The sequence below is a fragment of the Athene cunicularia genome (genome assembly GCF_003259725.1).
Source record: "Athene cunicularia isolate RWA chromosome 19 unlocalized genomic scaffold, athCun1 chr19_part1, whole genome shotgun sequence".
Taxonomy (NCBI): Eukaryota; Metazoa; Chordata; class Aves; order Strigiformes; family Strigidae; genus Athene; species Athene cunicularia.
In genome coordinates this window covers 1,065,342-1,083,343 of record NW_020799124.1, presented here as the reverse complement: position 1 = coordinate 1,083,343, position 18,002 = coordinate 1,065,342, and the positions used below count along the sequence as shown (strand labels likewise).

The 18,002-nt window shown below is 50.9% G+C and overlaps 1 protein-coding gene across 6 annotated transcripts in view; it reads left to right on the top strand.

Annotated features, from left to right (window-relative positions):
- Nucleotides 1-13,292, top strand: part of KSR1 (kinase suppressor of ras 1) — a 32,833-nt gene extending 19,541 nt beyond the window's left edge. For 4 of the 6 annotated variants that reach the window (XM_026861771.1, XM_026861767.1, XM_026861766.1 and 1 more), the window contains 9 exons: nt 841-895; nt 1,593-1,638; nt 2,541-2,920; nt 3,835-3,931; nt 4,583-4,716; nt 5,125-5,256; nt 5,544-5,679; nt 6,001-6,134; nt 10,183-13,292. In XM_026861771.1, the coding sequence (XP_026717572.1) occupies nt 841-895; nt 1,593-1,638; nt 2,541-2,920; nt 3,835-3,931; nt 4,583-4,716; nt 5,125-5,256; nt 5,544-5,679; nt 6,001-6,134; nt 10,183-10,261 (1,193 nt within the window). In that variant the 3' untranslated portion in view covers nt 10,262-13,292. Of the gene's footprint in view, nt 1-840; nt 896-1,592; nt 1,639-2,540; nt 2,921-3,834; nt 3,932-4,582; nt 4,717-5,124; nt 5,257-5,543; nt 5,680-6,000; nt 6,139-8,889 lie in introns of those variants that run through there. The other 2 variants (XM_026861768.1, XM_026861769.1) reach the window with 2 other exon arrangements.
- Nucleotides 13,293-18,002: the final 4,710 nt, after the last annotated feature.

Here is an 18,002-nt window from a genome sequence, read left to right as displayed (position 1 = left end):
ATGCTGCCCAAGAATAATAATACTGCTTTTAAAAAGAAAAGGTATCTAAAACAGTTGAAACTTTGCCTTACCTCAGTATATATTTCAGGCCTCTCCCTCCTAATACGAGGCAGTGATGTGATTCACATAGTAAGGTGAAACTTTGAATGTTCACTTGTAAAACAGGAGCTTTCTGTGCAGGATTCTATAATTGTTTGTTCCTTGCAAAGGCTTGCTCTGAGGGTTATGTACCTGCCCTCTGTGAGGGACACGGCCCGTTCAGGAGCACTGAGCTCACCTTCACAAACTGCCTACGGGATTTAACCGTGGTGCCACACTGTGGGCTTGCACATACAAACTTCTCTGTCAACTGCTCACAAACTCTTAGAAACAGCTGGATGCCAGGTACAGAGAAATTATTCTGAATTTTGGAAGGATTTGCAGCCCAAGCTGAATTTCCTGTGCACTGGTGACACTGGACAAACCAGGTGCATTTGGAATACGTGACCTGCAGTACAGATGAATTCAAATGTTCTGGTTCTGTGAGGATTTGAGTATTTCTGGTTGTCCAAGGCCACTTGAAGGCATGTGAGCAGTTCACAGACAAGGACTGACCTTGCAGGACATTACAGGGAAGTAGGTGAATGGGGAGAAGACTGGCTTGGTCAGTATACAGGCATGTAAGTACCAGGAGAGATGAGCACAGTTTTAAATGAGCAGAAGTATAAAATCATATTGTCTGTGGTTGAGTTTACTTTATAATTCCTGAACAAGAAGTAAATAATCACTATTGCACTGTTAAAACTTCCAATCTATAAGAGATTAAAGTGTAAAAAATGTATCATGTTTCTGCTTTCCCAGAAATTCCCAGTCCTGCACAAACAGCACAGCCTCCAGAAACAGCTGCAGACACTAAGTAAGTAGTTGTAAATTCTGTTCTTTGCATGGTGTTTACCTGATAATCTTCAGACCAGCCTGAAAGCGCTACGTCATGACCAAAACTGAACTTGCATCTGAGAACTCCCAGGGTAGCTTCAGCCAGCAGAGGTGATACTGGTATTCCCAGTTCTATAAAGCTGAATATGATACTTACTTTAAATGGGACAGTAGGAAGCGTGCGTTCCCGAGGTCAGGAAGGTCTGAGGAAGTAGAAGTTGCGGGGTTTTACAGTTAAAAGCATGTGGCACATTTAGCTACAGGCAACATCTTTTCAAGGATCTGAACTGTAGGGCAGGGAACAGATTTGAGCCTCTGTTGCCAGCACTCCCACTTGCTTCCCCACTGGGGGGGGTCGGGAGTGGGAACGGGAGTAGCTGTTACTGGAACACACTGTAATAACGCAGCCGTGCCACTGCCAGATCAATTCCTGCCACTTCATCAGTGAAAACCACTCCAAAGTCTTTGTCCCTCATTTGCTAAAGTAAGTGTAGAAAGTCCTCATCTGTTAAGTGGTGCAGTAATTGTATTTTTCTCTGCCCTGCTGTAACGCTCTCAAGCTCTGTTCTCTATTTGCTTCCTTCCCCTCCGCTGACGGCACAGGTTGCAGCCCGCGTTGCTAACTCGGGTGGATGCACAAACATTATTTTCACTGTAAACCTGTCTTCTCTTGTTAGTGCTGATCATCAGCCAGACACAGATGGAGTTGAACGTGAAGCTGAGGTAGGTTTTCTGGTTTGCCCTTCTGTACAATCAGAAATGCCCTGGTGAAAGTGCAGTGAAAAGCTGTGGCCCTGGAATTACGAGTGTAGACAGGCTGTGCCGTACCCCAGCTCCACTGAGCTGTTTGTACTGCAAAGATCTCAACTGAAAATTTATGGTTTCTGTAGCTTGGCTGAAACAATTAAGTACTTGTAACAATATTTAGCGTTTTCTAATCAGGCTAAGATATTTTTCAAACTTACGGCTCAGTTTGGCACAGCTGTTTTTATGTGAGAGCAGCAGGCCTGCTCCTGAAGTTATGAGGTCTAAATGCTCTGCAGACCTCAAATCTGCCAGTCCTGCCTGTCTAAGTCCTGGCTGTGTAGGTACTCCCTATGGTCAGATTAGCTCGTGGTAGATCCTGCAAAGCAAAGGCTGTAAGCATGGGCTTATGTTTTGCCTAGGAAAGCCTTCCCATACCTATTCCTGAGTCTGTGGTTCTGGTAGCGCAGATGCTGACCTGGGTTTCCGCAGGGATGAGTAAACCCATAGAGATAGTGATTTCAGCAGAAATTATCGGGGTTCGAATCAAGCTTGTTGATATTTGGAGCATTTATCTCTAATAGGAGAATGTTAGTAATCTCAAAAAATCTGCACCCACATTTATTTGATGAACAGAGGGGTTCTTGACCCTTCCTTTTAGAACAATCTGTAGCACTTTGCCCCACACCAGCAGCCAAGTCCTGAGGGATGCTGAGCGCCCCGATGTTAGTGCTGGTTCTACAAATTTAACTCTCTATGGGACAGAGCTGTTCTTGTCTCTGCCCACACGTGCTGACACACAGAAGACCTTCTGTAGCCTTGTGAGATGACTTTGTCCCGGGAGGTTTATTTCCAGAGCCACCTTCTCTTTTTGTGAACAGGCGGAAGAACCGGAGACTACTAAATCAGAGCCTGAAGATGATGAGGACGAGGTGGAAGATTTGCCAAACAGACGGCCACACTTGCAAGGGATGATTTATCGCAAGCCTAGCCAGACCAGCGTCTACCTGCAAGAATGGGACATTCCCTTTGAACAGATCGAACTGGGGGATCCCATCGGCCAGGGGCGGTGGGGGAAGGTGTACAAGGGCAAGTGGCACGGGGAAGTGGCCATCCGGCTGCTGGAGATAGACGGGAACAATCAGGATCACCTCAAGCTCTTCAAAAAGGAGGTGATGAACTACAGACAGACCCGGCACGAGAATGTGGTACTCTTCATGGGAGCGTGCATGAACCCTCCTCATTTAGCAATCATTACCAGGTAAGGATCTAGCATCCTGGTGTTGGTTTTAATATATACATATCATATAGATACAGAATATTGATCTCGTATATGAAAATAAACCTCTCACTGCAGTCAGGAGGTGGGCAGACATGAATGCAGTCAGTGTTGCTCAGAGTTCTGGATAGTAGGGTGGTCTGCTTTTAGGCAACATACAATATTTCCTGGCAATTTTCTTTTGGAATTCTTAAGTAATAAAATTAAAAAAAACAGGAGAAAAATAAATCTGGAACAGGCAGTTCCTCTGCCATCTACTTCCAGATGGTTCCAGTTCAGCAAAGTGACAGTAAACCAACGTGTGAGGCTGGTAATGCAACAGTTACCTCTTCTCTTCTGTTCCTGTTAGGGACACTTGCTGATTAGGCAGAAATGTCACTGTTTTCCTCCCCTCTCCCATTTTCAGTCTTTAGTTGAGATGAGGATGTTTTAGCCTCTAAATAACAGCTTTTTGGGCTGTTCGTGTGCAGGCTGAGTTCCAGTAAGGGCAGGGCCGTGCCGTGCTCATAGCCCAGCAGGGAGGTTCTCCCTCATTTCTGACTGCCGGGTCCAAAAGAAAGTTTCCTGCTCAAGTGACCAGCAGCACCAGCTGCTGCTCACATTTGGAAAACTGGACTTAGGTGTCAGAGCAGTGTAACGACAACAGCCGCTCCTCCTCTGGCGGAGTACGTAAGCTTTTGTTGCATACACCTGAGCATGTTGTACGTGTGTACACCCACACCGATGTAAATCAGTTGGGTCCTTAAAGTCCTTCCAAATGGTGTTTCTCAGCAGTGGCGAAGGCTGGGATTCTGTCAGCACGATAAGAAAGCCAGCTGAACATCCGGTATTACATTCTTAATTCCCTCCCGTATTTCAGAGACCTTTTTAAGGATTGTTGTTCCTCTTCCCTGTAGCTTCTGCAAAGGAAGAACACTCCACTCGTTTGTAAGGGACCCCAAGATATCCCTGGATATTAACAAAACCAGGCAGATAGCACAGGAGATCATTAAGGTAAGAGTACATTACGCTCACAGAGACTTAGAGCCTGAACCCCTCCGCCTGACGGGGCCTGGCAGCCCGGGACTCATCGAAGCTGGCTGAAGCAAAGTGCTGGTTTAGTGGGCAGTAAGTTGTACAGGAGAAACAGACCTTGTGCGTGTCAGCAGGGGCTGAGGAGGGAGAATTTAGATAAACGGGGAAGGACATGCAGGACAGGTTTCCTTCCCAGTCTCTTCTCCCTACTGGTATCTGCAGCTCCGTGCATTCTGAAGGAGTTGGCATCTTCTCCCACATTTGCTCTGTTTTCTGTGCTTTCAGTATTTCTCAATTGAGGAGGCAGAATTATCCTGTGAATTTAGTGAGCAAACTTGCACCAGTTGTTTGTAGTTCTTACACATAGGGACTTTTCAGAACTGAGGGGTCTGCAGCTAAGGGTGCCCCTCCAGCGGCCCCGCCATGCGGAGGACGAGGAGCCCTCAACCAAGATCTGCTCCTGGGCAGATGTGCCCTTCCTGCGCAAGTCAGCTGCTGGGTCCCCATTTACAATTAATCATTTATGCTGGAGTAATGAGAGGAAATGGGTATTAGAAAGGAAAGCATGCCCAGAGTGAGAGGCTTGTAAATAATAAAAATAAAGTTTACAACTCTGCATGTATTTCCCAGGGCATGGGGTATCTTCACGCAAAGGGCATTGTGCATAAGGATCTGAAATCCAAGAACGTTTTCTACGACAATGGGAAAGTGGTGATCACTGATTTTGGATTGTTTGGAATTTCAGGTGTGGTTCAGGAAGGAAGGTAAGTGGAGGTTTCAATGCTTGGTCCTCTTCTAGAGTGATAAGTAGTGATCAAATAGGGAAACGTTTTGATGCATGACGCAGTGCGAGTGCTTTAGTACATACACACATCTTTGGAATATGTACTTTGGTTTTTTTGAGTTCTCTCTATGGTTCCCATAGCACGCTGCTAGGAAGTTATGTATGGAGTAAGACTCAGAACACAGAAAACTCTTAAGCCCAAGAATGAGCTGGAGAGTCAGGCTAACACACGTGTGTTTTAACATGGCAAGAAAATTAGAAAGGAAATGTCAGCAAAAGCATTTGAGTAAATAAAGCCGAGGCACGGGGTGAAGCTCAGGTGCAGCCCGTCCGCTGCTGCTGGCTGAAGCAGAAGTGTTTCAGTGCCACTTCCTTCTGTTGAACTCAGGCGGGAGAACGAACTGAAGCTGCCTCATGACTGGTTGTGCTACCTGGCCCCTGAAATTGTTCGTGAGATGGCCCCTGGGAAAGATGAAGACAAGCTGCCCTTCTCCAAAGCTGCGGATATCTACGCCTTTGGGTGAGTAGGAGCACCCCCGAGTACCATGGGAGCTTGCTGACCGAGCTGCGTTACAGCCCTGACCTCGGGGGCCAGCGACCCTCTCCTCTGGGCACGGGACTCCCGCCAGGACACGTTGTTCTCACCAACTGCAGAGGCCGTGGGCTGGGGCTGGGAGGGGTGGGAGGTGTTTGCTGCGCAGCCTTACACACCTTCTGGACCTTATCCGCAAAGATTGGGACAGTGTCAGGGTTTTGCATCTTTCTCTTCGGAGCAGGCCGAGGCCTGATTTGTCTGTTGGTTTGCAGGACTGTGTGGTATGAGCTCCAAGCAAGAGAATGGCCTTTCAAGAACCAGCCCGCAGAGGCGCTCATCTGGCAGATTGGGAGTGGTGAAGGAGTGAAACAAGTCCTTGCGACTGTTAGTTTGGGGAAAGAAGTCAACGTAAGTACCTCAGTTGCAAGAATCCTTCTGTATAGCTATTTATCAGGAAAAGAGGGAGCTGCTTAAAGAGGAAATTTGTTTCTATTGTAACTTGAAAGACACAGGGCAGGAGAGAAAAGAGGCTAGAAGGGGACAGCAGGTGAGATACGCAGCCCCTGCCCATAACTGCCGTATGGCAGCCACCGGCACGAGGAACGCCCGAGACCCCTCGTGAACAGCATCTGCCCGGGCTGGCACAAACGACCGTGCCCAGCCAGCCGCTTGGTCTGCACAGCTGCCCTGGGAACCAAGGGCAGTAAGAGCTCCCACTGTCCTTTGCAGGAAATCCTCTCAGCGTGCTGGTCATTTGATCTCAGCGAGAGACCCAGCTTCACGGTCCTCATGGATATGCTGGAAAAACTGCCAAAACTGAACCGCCGGCTCTCCCACCCAGGGCATTTCTGGAAGTCTGCTGAGTGAGTATCTGCTGCTCAGAAGTCACTGACTGACCATTCTGTGCTTTATTTTGCCTTCCTGGGCGCTGTCAGACCTCGATGGGGCAGTAACAGTGTGCTGTTCTGCTTTTCTAGTTAATAGGAAATGATGCAATTAAGCTCCTGTGCTTCAGGCAGTTAATTTCGTACTTAACGCGCCCACCTCCCTCCTTCAGCAGCTACCTTATCCAGCTTTAGCTCTGGTTTCAGAGCACATCTACCACCAGTGCTGGGCAGGGCCCACGCTGACCGCAGAGCAGTCAGAATTTCCCCTGTTGTGGCTGGTACTCGCTGAGGAAAGGAAGGACCAAAGAATGTGCCACTGCTGCCCTTTGAAAGTGAACCGACAAATTTCAGAAGAGTCCTGAGTTTGTGGCCTTCCTCAAGGAGCATGTGGGCAAAAACCCAGCACCCCCCCTCCTCTTGATGGGCAAGTGCCCAACTTGCACAGGCAGGTAAAGGAATGGAGCATTAGCCCTGACTCTGAGTAGTTGACTTCTGGGGAAACAAACCAAAGTAGGGGGTAATCCTGTGTCGAGTGATTCAGAAATCCTGAAGAGGCTGTAAACTGACAGCTAGGAACGAGTGGCAGTGTTCGGACAGAATCTCTAAGTTAGAATTAAGTCAAGATCTGAACCAAGGGAAGATAAACCATGAGAAGTCAGCATCAATCCCCGTCAGATCGTGATCCTGTCAAAGGCAGTTTCCGTGCTGCAGCTGGGGAAGGAAGGTCTCGCGCGATCAGGCATCCTTAAACCGAAATATAAAACTCATCCCAGCTCAGACTGGATGAGCATAAAGCCACAAGGCCTAAAACTGTCAGTCTCCCTTCTCACAAATAACCTGTCACTGAGAAGGACAGCTCCCAGTTCTACCAAAATCAAGTGGAAACAAAGCAGACACAATTTGTGGAGCCAAGAGACTGAAACCCCCCAGGCCAGAGCAGTTTTCTGTCAGTTGTCTGATGGTGACGGAGCCAGGAACACGCTCAGAGTTACGTTTTGGTGACCAGTGTTTTAAGTCTCATGTTTGTGCCCAGTGCCCATTTACTCAGTACTTATTTTAACCTACTAAACCTCTAATATTTTATTTTCTTTTTTCTCCTTTTCTGAATGTTTAATCTACCCCTTTCTTCCCCGTAACCCTTCACGATCTTCCTGCAGTACCTTAGCATAAATAACCGAACGCTTCTGGTGCTTATACAGTGACTGCCACGGCACTTTGTGCGCTGGGGGGTGTGGTGGGTTTGGGGTGAAAATTTCACCATTTGTCTCTTGTGCAATTTCCCCAACACTTGTACTGGGTCCCCGAGACATGATGATGTCCAACAGCTTTAAAATGCGAAATGCCTCTCCAAGAGCACGGCCTCAGCCTTACACAGGAGGACACTATTCTCAGCAAAGACCAAACGCTCGCTACCCCTCCTGAGAACTATCTGGTATTTTTGCCTCACACTAGACCAGTACACGTGTGTCTCGGCACTCGTTTCAAAAAGGTCCCAGAAAGGGTTGAGAGCGCCTTGGGCTGGGCCGTTCTCTGCGTCGTTGGTGAGTGGCTCTGCTGTGGCACCCGGGTGGGGGCCGGGGCGTCCTCCTGCACCCCAAGCGCTCGCTCCTCCCGCAGAGCTGTCACAGCTCCACTTCGGTCCCAGTGATTTCAATTGTTTAGATTTTTTTAAAAGAAAAATTTAAGGAGAAACCAACAAATCTGAGCTAAAAAATGGACCTGCATGTAATTAGTGCTTCTTACCTGTCCTTTAGTCAGAATTTAAGAGAAACAGTTCTTTTCCTCTCCTGGCCTAAAGCACACCAGAGCCCTACCCCGAGTACGTGCTTTGCCACTGTCCATTCCTTCAAGTCATCCAGCTTCACTTGCGACACTTCCTCCTATTTTTTTAGAACTAATCTTCCATTGCCTCAGAAGAAGATCGCGTTGTTACGAAGACAGCAGTTATTTGTCAGGAGATTTGCATGCTACAGCCGTGCCCTTTGGTAATATTTTTCCCTTTTACAGAACCACGCTGTACTCCAGCGCTATGGTTCTGTGTCAACGCTTTCATGCCCCCGTTTCTCTGTGCAGTGGGATCCACTTGCGTTGGCTCATTAGCTCTGACTGATGTGACATCTCGTCACCTCCTGAGCCAACGCTGCAGAGCAGATGGAGAGCCCAGGCTCCCTACGCCTTCCCGTGCAGACAGGCACAGGTGCCATCCTCTGACATCACGCTGGAGATGAATTTCAAGTAACCCTTCCCCTTCGGGCAGTCAGGCCACGAGAGCGCTCAGTTCCAGAGCAGCGGGCCAAGGGATTATTTTGGATTAGTGTTTCCGTAGGGAGATACTCCTGACCAGCTTGTGGACTGCAGCACGCTGTCTCAGGTAGTAGCCACCTGAATTGTTTTGCCTGGGTAGATAGTGACCCCCCCCTCCAGCCCCACAAGCGGTTCCTGCTGGTCTGTGTACATCACTGCTTAAAGCATTTAACAGGGGAGAAGGACTTGAAGTGTCCCTGTGAATGACCTGCCTCGGGCAGCTCAGGTGTCCGTCCCCCACCAGGCAGAGCCCCCCTCAGGACACCCTCCCGTCCCCTCTGACAAAGCCTTTGAGAAACACTGCACTAACCCCGTGCTTTGTTCTGGTGTACGCTTTAGAATGTGTAGTTCTCAAGGGCTTGCTTGAAATAACTGAAAACTAACTCTCACGGTGTCTTTTTCCTTTCCCTCCTGTATTTCTCTGTAGGTTGTAGCTACTGGTGCAATAACGGGCTCCACCTTGCATGCTTCCATGTGTTGTATCCTAACCGGCAACTTGGACAATCACCTTCCATTCAAAAAAGCAAAAACAAACCACGAAATTAACCCATGGACATAATCAACACTTTATCTGAATTCTCCTTTTCTGCCTTTTTCTGCTTGGTGTGGGCTGTTAGCTTGAATAACAACTCCTGTCTGCAAGAAGTTCCTGTCTAACAGCGTGCCCATCTTTGCTCCTGCAGCGGCTCGGTGGGCTCGGACCCTCCCAGCGCGGGGACGGGGCTGCGGGCGCCGCTCCTGCTGCCGGGGGCCGCTCCCAGCCGCGGGGTCGGGGCGTCTGGGGTGGAGGGAAGGGTGGTGCTGGCCCTGCCGGGGCTCAGCCGGGGCCTGCAGAAGAGGAGGAAGGCAAGAGCACCCTCCAGTTGTTGGTGTTCCTCCCCCCCTTGCAAATCCAGTGCTTTGAACTTCACGATTCGCTTCTGTTTACATCCCCTGTTCAGCAAAATGTCTGACGTAACGTTAGGGGCTTTGTGGAATTGTAGGTAACACAGCAAATATGTGCCTTTCAGAAAAGGTCTTGTTTTCATTCTTTACCAATTCATCAGTTTGAAAAAATACCTTGTTTGGGAGGGGAGAGGGCAGGACCAGAGGGGAATACGCACCAAGAGCCAGGGAGGTTTCTGCTGTCAGTGAGGACAAACCACCCCCCCAGTTCATTCTCCCAGAATCTCCTGCAAGAGCTGTTGGGGTCGCTGTGGCACCCGCGGGCGTGCGGGGGGAGACGCGGAGGCAAAAACGCTTCCAGCTCCGCAGAGTTTAAGGGTGAAGGAGAGACGTTACACGCTTACTACAGCCTCTAGAGAGAGGAGCAAGGGGGTTTGGGGTACTTTGAACCAACTGGTGTACCTTGTCAAAACACCCCTTTCTCTTAAAAAGAGAATTCTGTAAGTAAATTTTTTCCTTCCCTTCTACTCCAAAGAAACCCAGTGCCTGTTGAAAACAAGTGTTGGGCTTTACCTGCCTTAGGAACTTCGGGAAACCTCCTCTTTCTCCCATTTGAGGCAAATCAGATTTGTGCTGTTTGTTTTCACTGATGAGGTTCGCATGAATAAGTTCATGTGTTTGCTGCTTCATTAAGCCTCTTTTCTGGGTGAAGTTGTATGAGATCAGAATCTAACCCATTTTGGTTCCTTTTATAGGGCTGTAGCTTTGTGAGAAAAATTAAAAATAAATAACTCTTTCCCCCCTCCCTTCTCCTCTCCCTCCCCACTCTTTTCAGCATTAACAGTAGCAAAGTTGTTCTGCGTTTTGAAAGATTTGGCTTGGGAATCCTGGAACCAAGTAATCAAAAGCTATAGCGTGGTGTGTGATTGGCGTGTGCTCGTGTTGTCTGCCCGCTTACACAAAGCGTCAGAAACCTCCACTGAACCTCCCGAGCTCAAACTGGTGCAGCCCCCGCCGAAAGCCGCGCGACCGTCCGCTCAGTCCCGTGTCCTTGTAAAGTCTCAATTCCGCCTGAGCACCAGCAATTATTTAAAGAATGTTTACATGATACTTTTGTGTGAACTATATTTTTTTAAACATAATAAACGGTGAATCGAGTTTAACTACAGCCATTCTCAAATAGCACTGAAAAAAAAAACAAACCTATTTCTAGTTCCTCTTTGTGTCTGTGGTAAATAGGAGCTATCTCCTGCCTTCAGAGAATTTGTTTTCCCCGAGAGAAGTGGAACAGGCTTGTTGCAGAGTGGAAATGCTTCAGGTGCAAGGGCCCGAGTGCTCCCGAGTGCAGTTTTCTTTCGTTAAGGTAAAACCTCCGATCTGTGGCGGTGACTTGCCCAGAGCGAGCGCTGAGCTCGGCAGGGTCGGGCAGGCGCCGGGTTATGCTGGTACAGATCAGCTCCCGGGAGCAGAGTGTCTGAGTGTGTGTCTCCCTTGAAGACTCAAGTGCTCTTCTACACAGAACTCACAGTAAAAGCTCTTGTTCTCATACAATCCTGTACGAAGCTTAAGCCTTGTTGCCCTTTAAAGAAACAAAGCCATGACTTGCAGCTCTGTGCACAGGGGCCAAATTCTTTGAAGATTTAGGCACGACAAGTTCCGGTCCCCTAAACTAGTGCCATTTCTGGAAACACAGTGCTGGCCAACCAGCCCCGACTCCTACTGCCCCATCTCCATTTCACTTGTAGAAGACAAGACCTTTTCCAGAGCTGCAGGGCGAGGCAGGAGAGGACAAGGGAAACGACCATCCCTAAAAAGTGCTTTGAATCAGGTCTGGATGCACCGAGCTCCCTAAGAGACTCAGAGTCGTTCCCCACACAGAGTGCTGGCTCCTGCTGCTGGTCACATTTAAGTTTGCAAGCTGTTTTTAAAAATTAAGGACTAAAGCAGTTATTCTGGGGAAAACTAAGAATGACAGAAATCTTGCAACTGGGAAAGTTGTAACTTGTTCTAGAGGACCCGACTCAGCCCATCAGCTCAGCCCAGTTTCAGAGGTTAACTTGAAGACAACTCCCTCTCCCCGGGGACGAATTGCCCGCAGCAGCCTTGGCAGAGGCTCCTTCCTGCCAGCTGGGCAGCGCGGGAGCCCCGCTACCCGTGAGCATCCAGGGCCTTCGCTCGGTTACAGCTCCCTGGAAGTCGCCCAGTTCCATTTCTCCAGCAGCACCAGGAGGTTGCACCCCCTACACCTTTCCCAAGGGTCTGACGAGAGGGTCGCGCTGGCGTCCCCTCAGGCAGAGGGACAGACCCACACTTTGGCTCCCTGCGGGTGCCTGAGCAACTTCTGTGGGGAATTAAGGGGCAAAAATCCTGCCCGAGTTCTGTTGAGCAGAGTGCTTCGCTCCTCCTGGGCGCAAGTCAGTTACATTCTCTTATAAATATTTTCAGAGTCACTTACAAAATGCGTGTCAGACAGAAAAGCACAGCTGGGTTTGGTGGTAGCCAGGCGTGGCACTGCGGTACTCTTGACCTTCCTCTCCCCACCTTTATAAAGCAAATAAATCCCCTCCCGCTCTACCACGTACTTAACCTACACCACTTGGTTCTCTTCAAGATGCTACTGTTTGTTCTCTCACAATAATTTGGTGCGTCGGCAGTTTTAAGCATAAGTATTTTCCCCAGCAAGTCCTGCCTAAAGAACAGCACAGCACCCACCTAAGGCGGGGCGAAACGTGCTGCTGCCCACCGGTACCGTCACGCACCCGCGGCCAAAACGCACCTTGGAGGCAGCGGCTGCTGGGGGCGGGTCGTGGCCACGCAGCCGGCGGCTCCCCCCAGCCCTTCGCCCCCGGCTCTGGGGGCAGCAGCCTCGCTCCTCACCGCGCTCTCTATTTCTGCCACCTGCGCGTCAGGCGGGTGCCAACCCCCCGGGCTCCGCGGGGCAGAGCTGGGGCCAGCGCTGGGGAAGCAATGTATCAATCGATTCCAGATTATTTTCTAAGATGACGACTGGCTAGGAGAAGGACAGCCAGCACGGGATGACCAGACAGATTAAAACAAAATAATACAAAAAAACAACAAAAAAAACCTCATTGCCATTATCCTTCCCCTGCCTGCCCTCGGCTGTGACACCAACACCGTCTGCCCAGCCCCGGCTCTGCCAGGGCCCCGGGTCCAGCACTTGCCTGGACCCTCCTGCCCCCGCGTGCTGCGCGTCAGAGCGTGCCGGGGAGACGCGTCCCAGCTGAGCGCTGCCCTGGGAGCAGGAGGGGCGGCAAAACCTGCTTTAATCCCGAGATTCGGGGTTCTAATTCAGCCTGACCTTGGTTTTGTGTCTCACACTCGTAAACTGCTCTCAGAAGCAAAACGCAGCCCCTGGGCCCGGCCTATCTGAGAGACTGATGCCCGTCTCTGGGATAATTTTTGTTTTAATCTGCTGGTGTAAGACGCGCGGCGTGGTGCGGCTGCCACGGGCGCGGAGCCCCCCGGCCCTCGGCAGGTGGCAAACAGAGCAGCAGGTGTCGGGGGCATTGTCCCGTCCCCGGGGTGCGGGTGCCAGGGCGGGAGGGGCGGGAAGGCCGCGCCCCCCGAGTTGTAAATGTGAAGCTGGCTGTACAATGCTGCTACAAAGCCACACGTCAGTAGTGAATGTAAATGGAGTCTGTAATACGGTGAAAATGGACACGTTTTCTTTTCAAATGTGATGTAAACTTTGTACAGTAAAAAAATTTTTTTTTATATTTTCTATCAACTGAGTGTCTTCCAGAATTGCTATTAAATTAATTAAAAATTGTTAGTATTAACAACAGTTTCTGTATTAGTTTATGCAACCAGCAAAAAAAAAAAAAAAAAAAAAAAAAAAAAAAAAACACTCTATGCTAATGAAATTCTGGATATGTAGGAATCTTTTCAGTGAATAAACCTTTGCTCTGGATAAAGCAAGTGGCACAGAACTGTGGTTTCACGTTTTTCCCCCCATCTACAAGCAGATTTCCCGCGTGAATGCGCGGCACCGAGCGCAGCGCCGGAGCCCGGCGGGACGGGGCAGCCTTGCAGCTGGCGGCGCCAGGTCCCGCGAGTTCACACCCGAGAGACCCAACAGACGCGCTCGGTGCCCTTTGGCTCCCTCTGGCCCTGCTGGTGGCCACCCCCGGGCAGACGATGGCCTGACGCCCAGGGGAACTCGCTCGGCAGCGGAACAGGCTCCGCGGTTCGAAGCCGCGACTAGAAAATGGGGAGGGGGGTGTAGGAGAAGAGGGGACAGACCCAGCCAACAGCCCAGCTGCCCTGTCACCGGCTCCAGTGTCACTTGGCCCATCCCTCTGCGCCCTCTCCCTCCCCTCGCTGTCCCCAGCAGAGCAGTCCGAGGGGTTTTCCCGTTTCCTTTGCCACACACGAGCCGGACGGGCTGGGGCGATGCAGAGCGGCCGGGGCGGCCTTTGGGGAGTCAATGGCCGGAGCGGGGACCCCACGAGGGGCCGGGGCAGCCCCGGGATCAGCCCCCTCCGTGGCACCGCCGGGGCTGTGCCGAAGCCACCCTGCCCTGTGCCGAGCTCGGCAGAGCCGGCGGGGAAGCAACCGCGTGGTTAAAACCCGTCTCTGAATCGGGCCGGAGCCAGCAGCTGTCGGAAGACGATTCCTGTTTCTAGAAATCCTGTTGCAACAGAGAAGCTCTTGGATGAGGTGCTGAAGCAAAGGGGGACAGGTCTCGGGTTCAGCTCATGTAAGAAAAAAGAACTAAGGAGCGTTACGGCTTCCCCCGAGCCCTCGCGGGGCTCACAGCGCGCTTCCACCAGACTGACCCCAAGTTGCGGCCTTTGAGCCCGTTTGCTCTCCTGCCGTTCTGTTCCCCGACACCCCCGGCGTGGTCTCTGCCCCGCACAAGCGTTCCGCAGCAAACCGCAAAAGGAGGGGAGGGCCGGTCGGTCCCTGCCGCCCCGCACAAACCCTTCCCTGGGCTTTGATGGCCTCCTCGTGGCTACTGCCCTGCCTGCAGCCGCCCCCCACAGCCCCTCACCCCAGTGGACGAAGCCAGTTGAAGACCTTGAATCCATTCACGGGTCTCAAAGTTTTCGCTCCGGGGCTGCCGACACCATCAGTGAGTTTTCTCGAAGCGCTGAGCCACACTGAGGTGCTGCCTCCCACCCACACGCCCCCCGGGGTGCTCCTCAGACCCCCATCGCTGTCCCCCCCTTGCTCTGTGTCCCACCAGCGCCCACAGCAGGCCTCTACACACGGGTTAGTCCTGGCCTAGCCTTAAACCGGGCCTGGCCAGGTCCTCCTGCCTCGTGGGGATCCCGTCCCCACTCAGGGCTGTTGGCTCTGCTGGGAGACGCAGCCGCGGCCTCGTGTGACTACCAGGAGCTGGGCACGTGCCCGGGCCCTGGCCAGAGCCACCGGTGGCACCTGGGGCCCGGCGGGTCCTGCCACCGCCTTGGCACTCGCACACACCGAGGCCCCTTCGCCCTCCCCGGTGGCATCGCGGCACGTTAATTAATCCCAGGAACGTTTCGCTGCTGCCAAACGGCTTCATGCTGAACATAACGGCAGCATTGTGCTGCCGGCAGGGAAAAGGCCATGGCTTCATAAAACCACAATTTTACATTTCATCCATCTTATCTAGATCTTTCATATGCAACCAATAAAAAGCTTAAGATAAGTTGAGCTTTGTTGTCTTTCATAAAGAATAAGAAATAATGAATTTCACTCTCAAACTTGAAGGGCAAGGGGTTTTTAAAAAAACCCAACATCCTCAAGTATAAAGGTTATATTCCCCCAGCTGTGAACTAGACGGTTTGGTAACGTTCTAGTTGACGGTTTGGTAACTAGAACAGTTTGATAAAACAGTTTGGTGATGGTTTTAAACTGACAGAGAGGAGATTCAGATCAGATCTGAGGCAGAAATTCTCCCCTGTGAGGGGGGTGAGGCCCTGGCACAGGCTGCCCAGAGAAGCTGTGGTGCCCCCTCCCTGGAAGGGCTCAAGGCCAGGTTGGACGGGGCTTTGGGCACCCTGGGCTGGGGGAAGGTGGCCCTGCGCGGGGCAGGGGGTGGCGCTGGGTGGGCTGTAAGGTCCCTCCCAACCCAAACCCGTCTGACTGTGCCATCTGCCCGGCCGTAGTTACAGCCCGGCACTCGCAGCCCAGCTGGCGGCTGCACCGACGCAGCCCGGTGCCTCCCCTCCTCCGCGGAGCAGCAGCTCAGCCGGGGCAAAGGCCAGCGGCCAGCGGGCCCAGGGGCAGCGCCCGCCCCGGGGGAAGCCTCTCCCTGCACAACTGCTCTGCTCTGGGATCAAGAGACACTTTAATCCCGTCGCTGCGTGCACAGAGTCTGCAGAGACAAGTGGCATCTGACAGCGCCCCGGAGATCACGAGCAGCATGTGGCGAGTCACCCTGACACCTTCCGTCAGAAAAAGGTTCTCCTTCACACCAAAATAACCACACGATGCCTCCCACGTCCCCTCACCACCTTCATTCCCACCAAGGGCTTGCAGCAAACATTGGCCTTACTTGCTCTGCCACGAGGATTTTGCGTCTCTGGGGTTTAGACTCCTTGTCAGGCTGAAGGCAGGACATTGCTCTCCCCAGAAACCCAGGGTTTGGGCAGAAAACCACAGGCAGTAGCACTTGCTGAAACCCTCGGGGGACGACGACTTGCTTCCCCTGTTACATCTCCGCTTCCCCCACCCGGATCTGCTGCGGCACTCCTGCTGCTCCTGCCCAGTTTAAGGATTTGGATCCACCGCGATGCCCCGAGCTTCGGGGTGGCCGGGAGGGGACAGCCCGGGGGGGCGCCCACCCGCGGGCTCCCCGAGGTCGGAGGAGGTGTTGCCCTGCCCCGGGCTCCGGTTCAGAGACAAGATCCCACACGCAGCTTGACAAGCCATTATACGTCAGTAAGGCATCACCAAACATTAGCAGCCATCTAGGCAGCCTAAAGCACATTTTGTTAGAAAAAACTTAAATACCCGTCTCCTGCTGAAAGCCTAAAAACACTTGTTAGCCTCTGATTTATACAAGACAGTGCACTCCTCCAGCTCCGATCATATTCTTAGATTTCAGCAATACCAAAAAGGCACCTGAGGCACAAAGCAAGCATTCTGGCAGGGCAAGTCACCTACTTGGGCACGGAAAGTTCACCTGCTTGTGCAGTGACGTGCCTCCCAAAAGGGCACAGAGCGTATTCGCACTCTGAAGTCTGGAATTTACTTGTCCTTCCTACTTTGGTTGGCCTCATGTGAAGTCTAGGGCTTGGTGAGCCCCGGGCTTATGGAGAACTTCCTTAATGGGCAGTGCAATTCCCCTGTTCCATTTCCATCCCACCCCGAAAATCTAAAATCAGAAAACATCGGTTAAGCAATAGCAGGACATAACCCTGAGGGAGTGCCCATACCGGTGCCCATCAGGACTCCACACCTGCCAGGAGCTCCTCTGTGCTTTACTCGCTCTGGGGTACGTCCCGTCCTCTGCCATCCCTGTCCACACTCTCTCTACGCTGCACTTTTGATCTCATGTCTAAGGCTGTCCCGGGGCACATGTGAAACACACTGTACACACACGGCACTGCTGAGTCTCCTCATTCCTCAGGTTCCAGCTCCTGGAGACAAGGGACGACAGGAAAATCTCACCTTAGGCTTTTTTATTATGATCATATAGGCCTGGTAATTTTAGAGAAAGAACTAAGAGCTCTGACATAACCGCCAGGCATTGGAGGAGCCAAGTCAAAATATAACTAGGGCAAAACATATCTGCTCTCATTACTATTTTATATTCTTGCCGTTTGCAAGCCAGTCTCACAACCTGTGGTGAAAACTCACACCTCCCTGGCAGTAACAAACCTCCACAAGTGATCCTGGGCAGACTGCGTCACTCCTGGGCCGGGCTCCTTGTGGAAGCAGTGCTGGCTGGAGCCCAAGCCCACACCACCAGACCCCGAGAACAAACTCGGTTTTATAGGCTGAAGACAACAGCAGAAAGAGGTACGTTTAATCCACGCCAACTTGCTTGTCTCAATATAAAGACATTTTTATTACAAAACAAATCAAGTGAATCAGAGCGTAGAATCCAAACGTACAAAGTGCTTCTGAATTTTCTGAACCTTACTGCCATAACCTCTGTGACAACAGCAATTCAGGTTCAAGTACCTGAACGACAAAGGAGAACTCAAAGCTACTACCTCCTCACCTACGCACGTCTGAAGTGCAAGCAGCAGGTATTCCCACTCACAAACCATTATATTATCATCGCGTTTGCAAATATTGCTTCAGATTCAGCCAGGCGTGGGACTATACATTTCCAAGGGACAAAACAATTTACTTGCTTTAAAGTGAAGATAATATACACAGTAAAACCATCTGATATAAATAAATTCACAGAGGTAAATGGTACACTTCTGAAAGAGATCGGGTTCTAGCTTGCATAATAAAAAACACTAAATCTTCTTTGCGTTTGCAAAAATATCAGATTTACGCTAGCGCAGACAGTATTAAAAAAATAATTTGCGTTTTCACTATTAATCCATTAAAAGAAGTCTCAGAATAAATATCCATAAAAGTTAAATTTAGTACTTTTCTTAATTAAGGCTGAGGTTTAAAAGCCAAATCCTACAATTGTATACATGCGTATGATTTAACACGTATAAGAGGATTTGACCCCTTGTC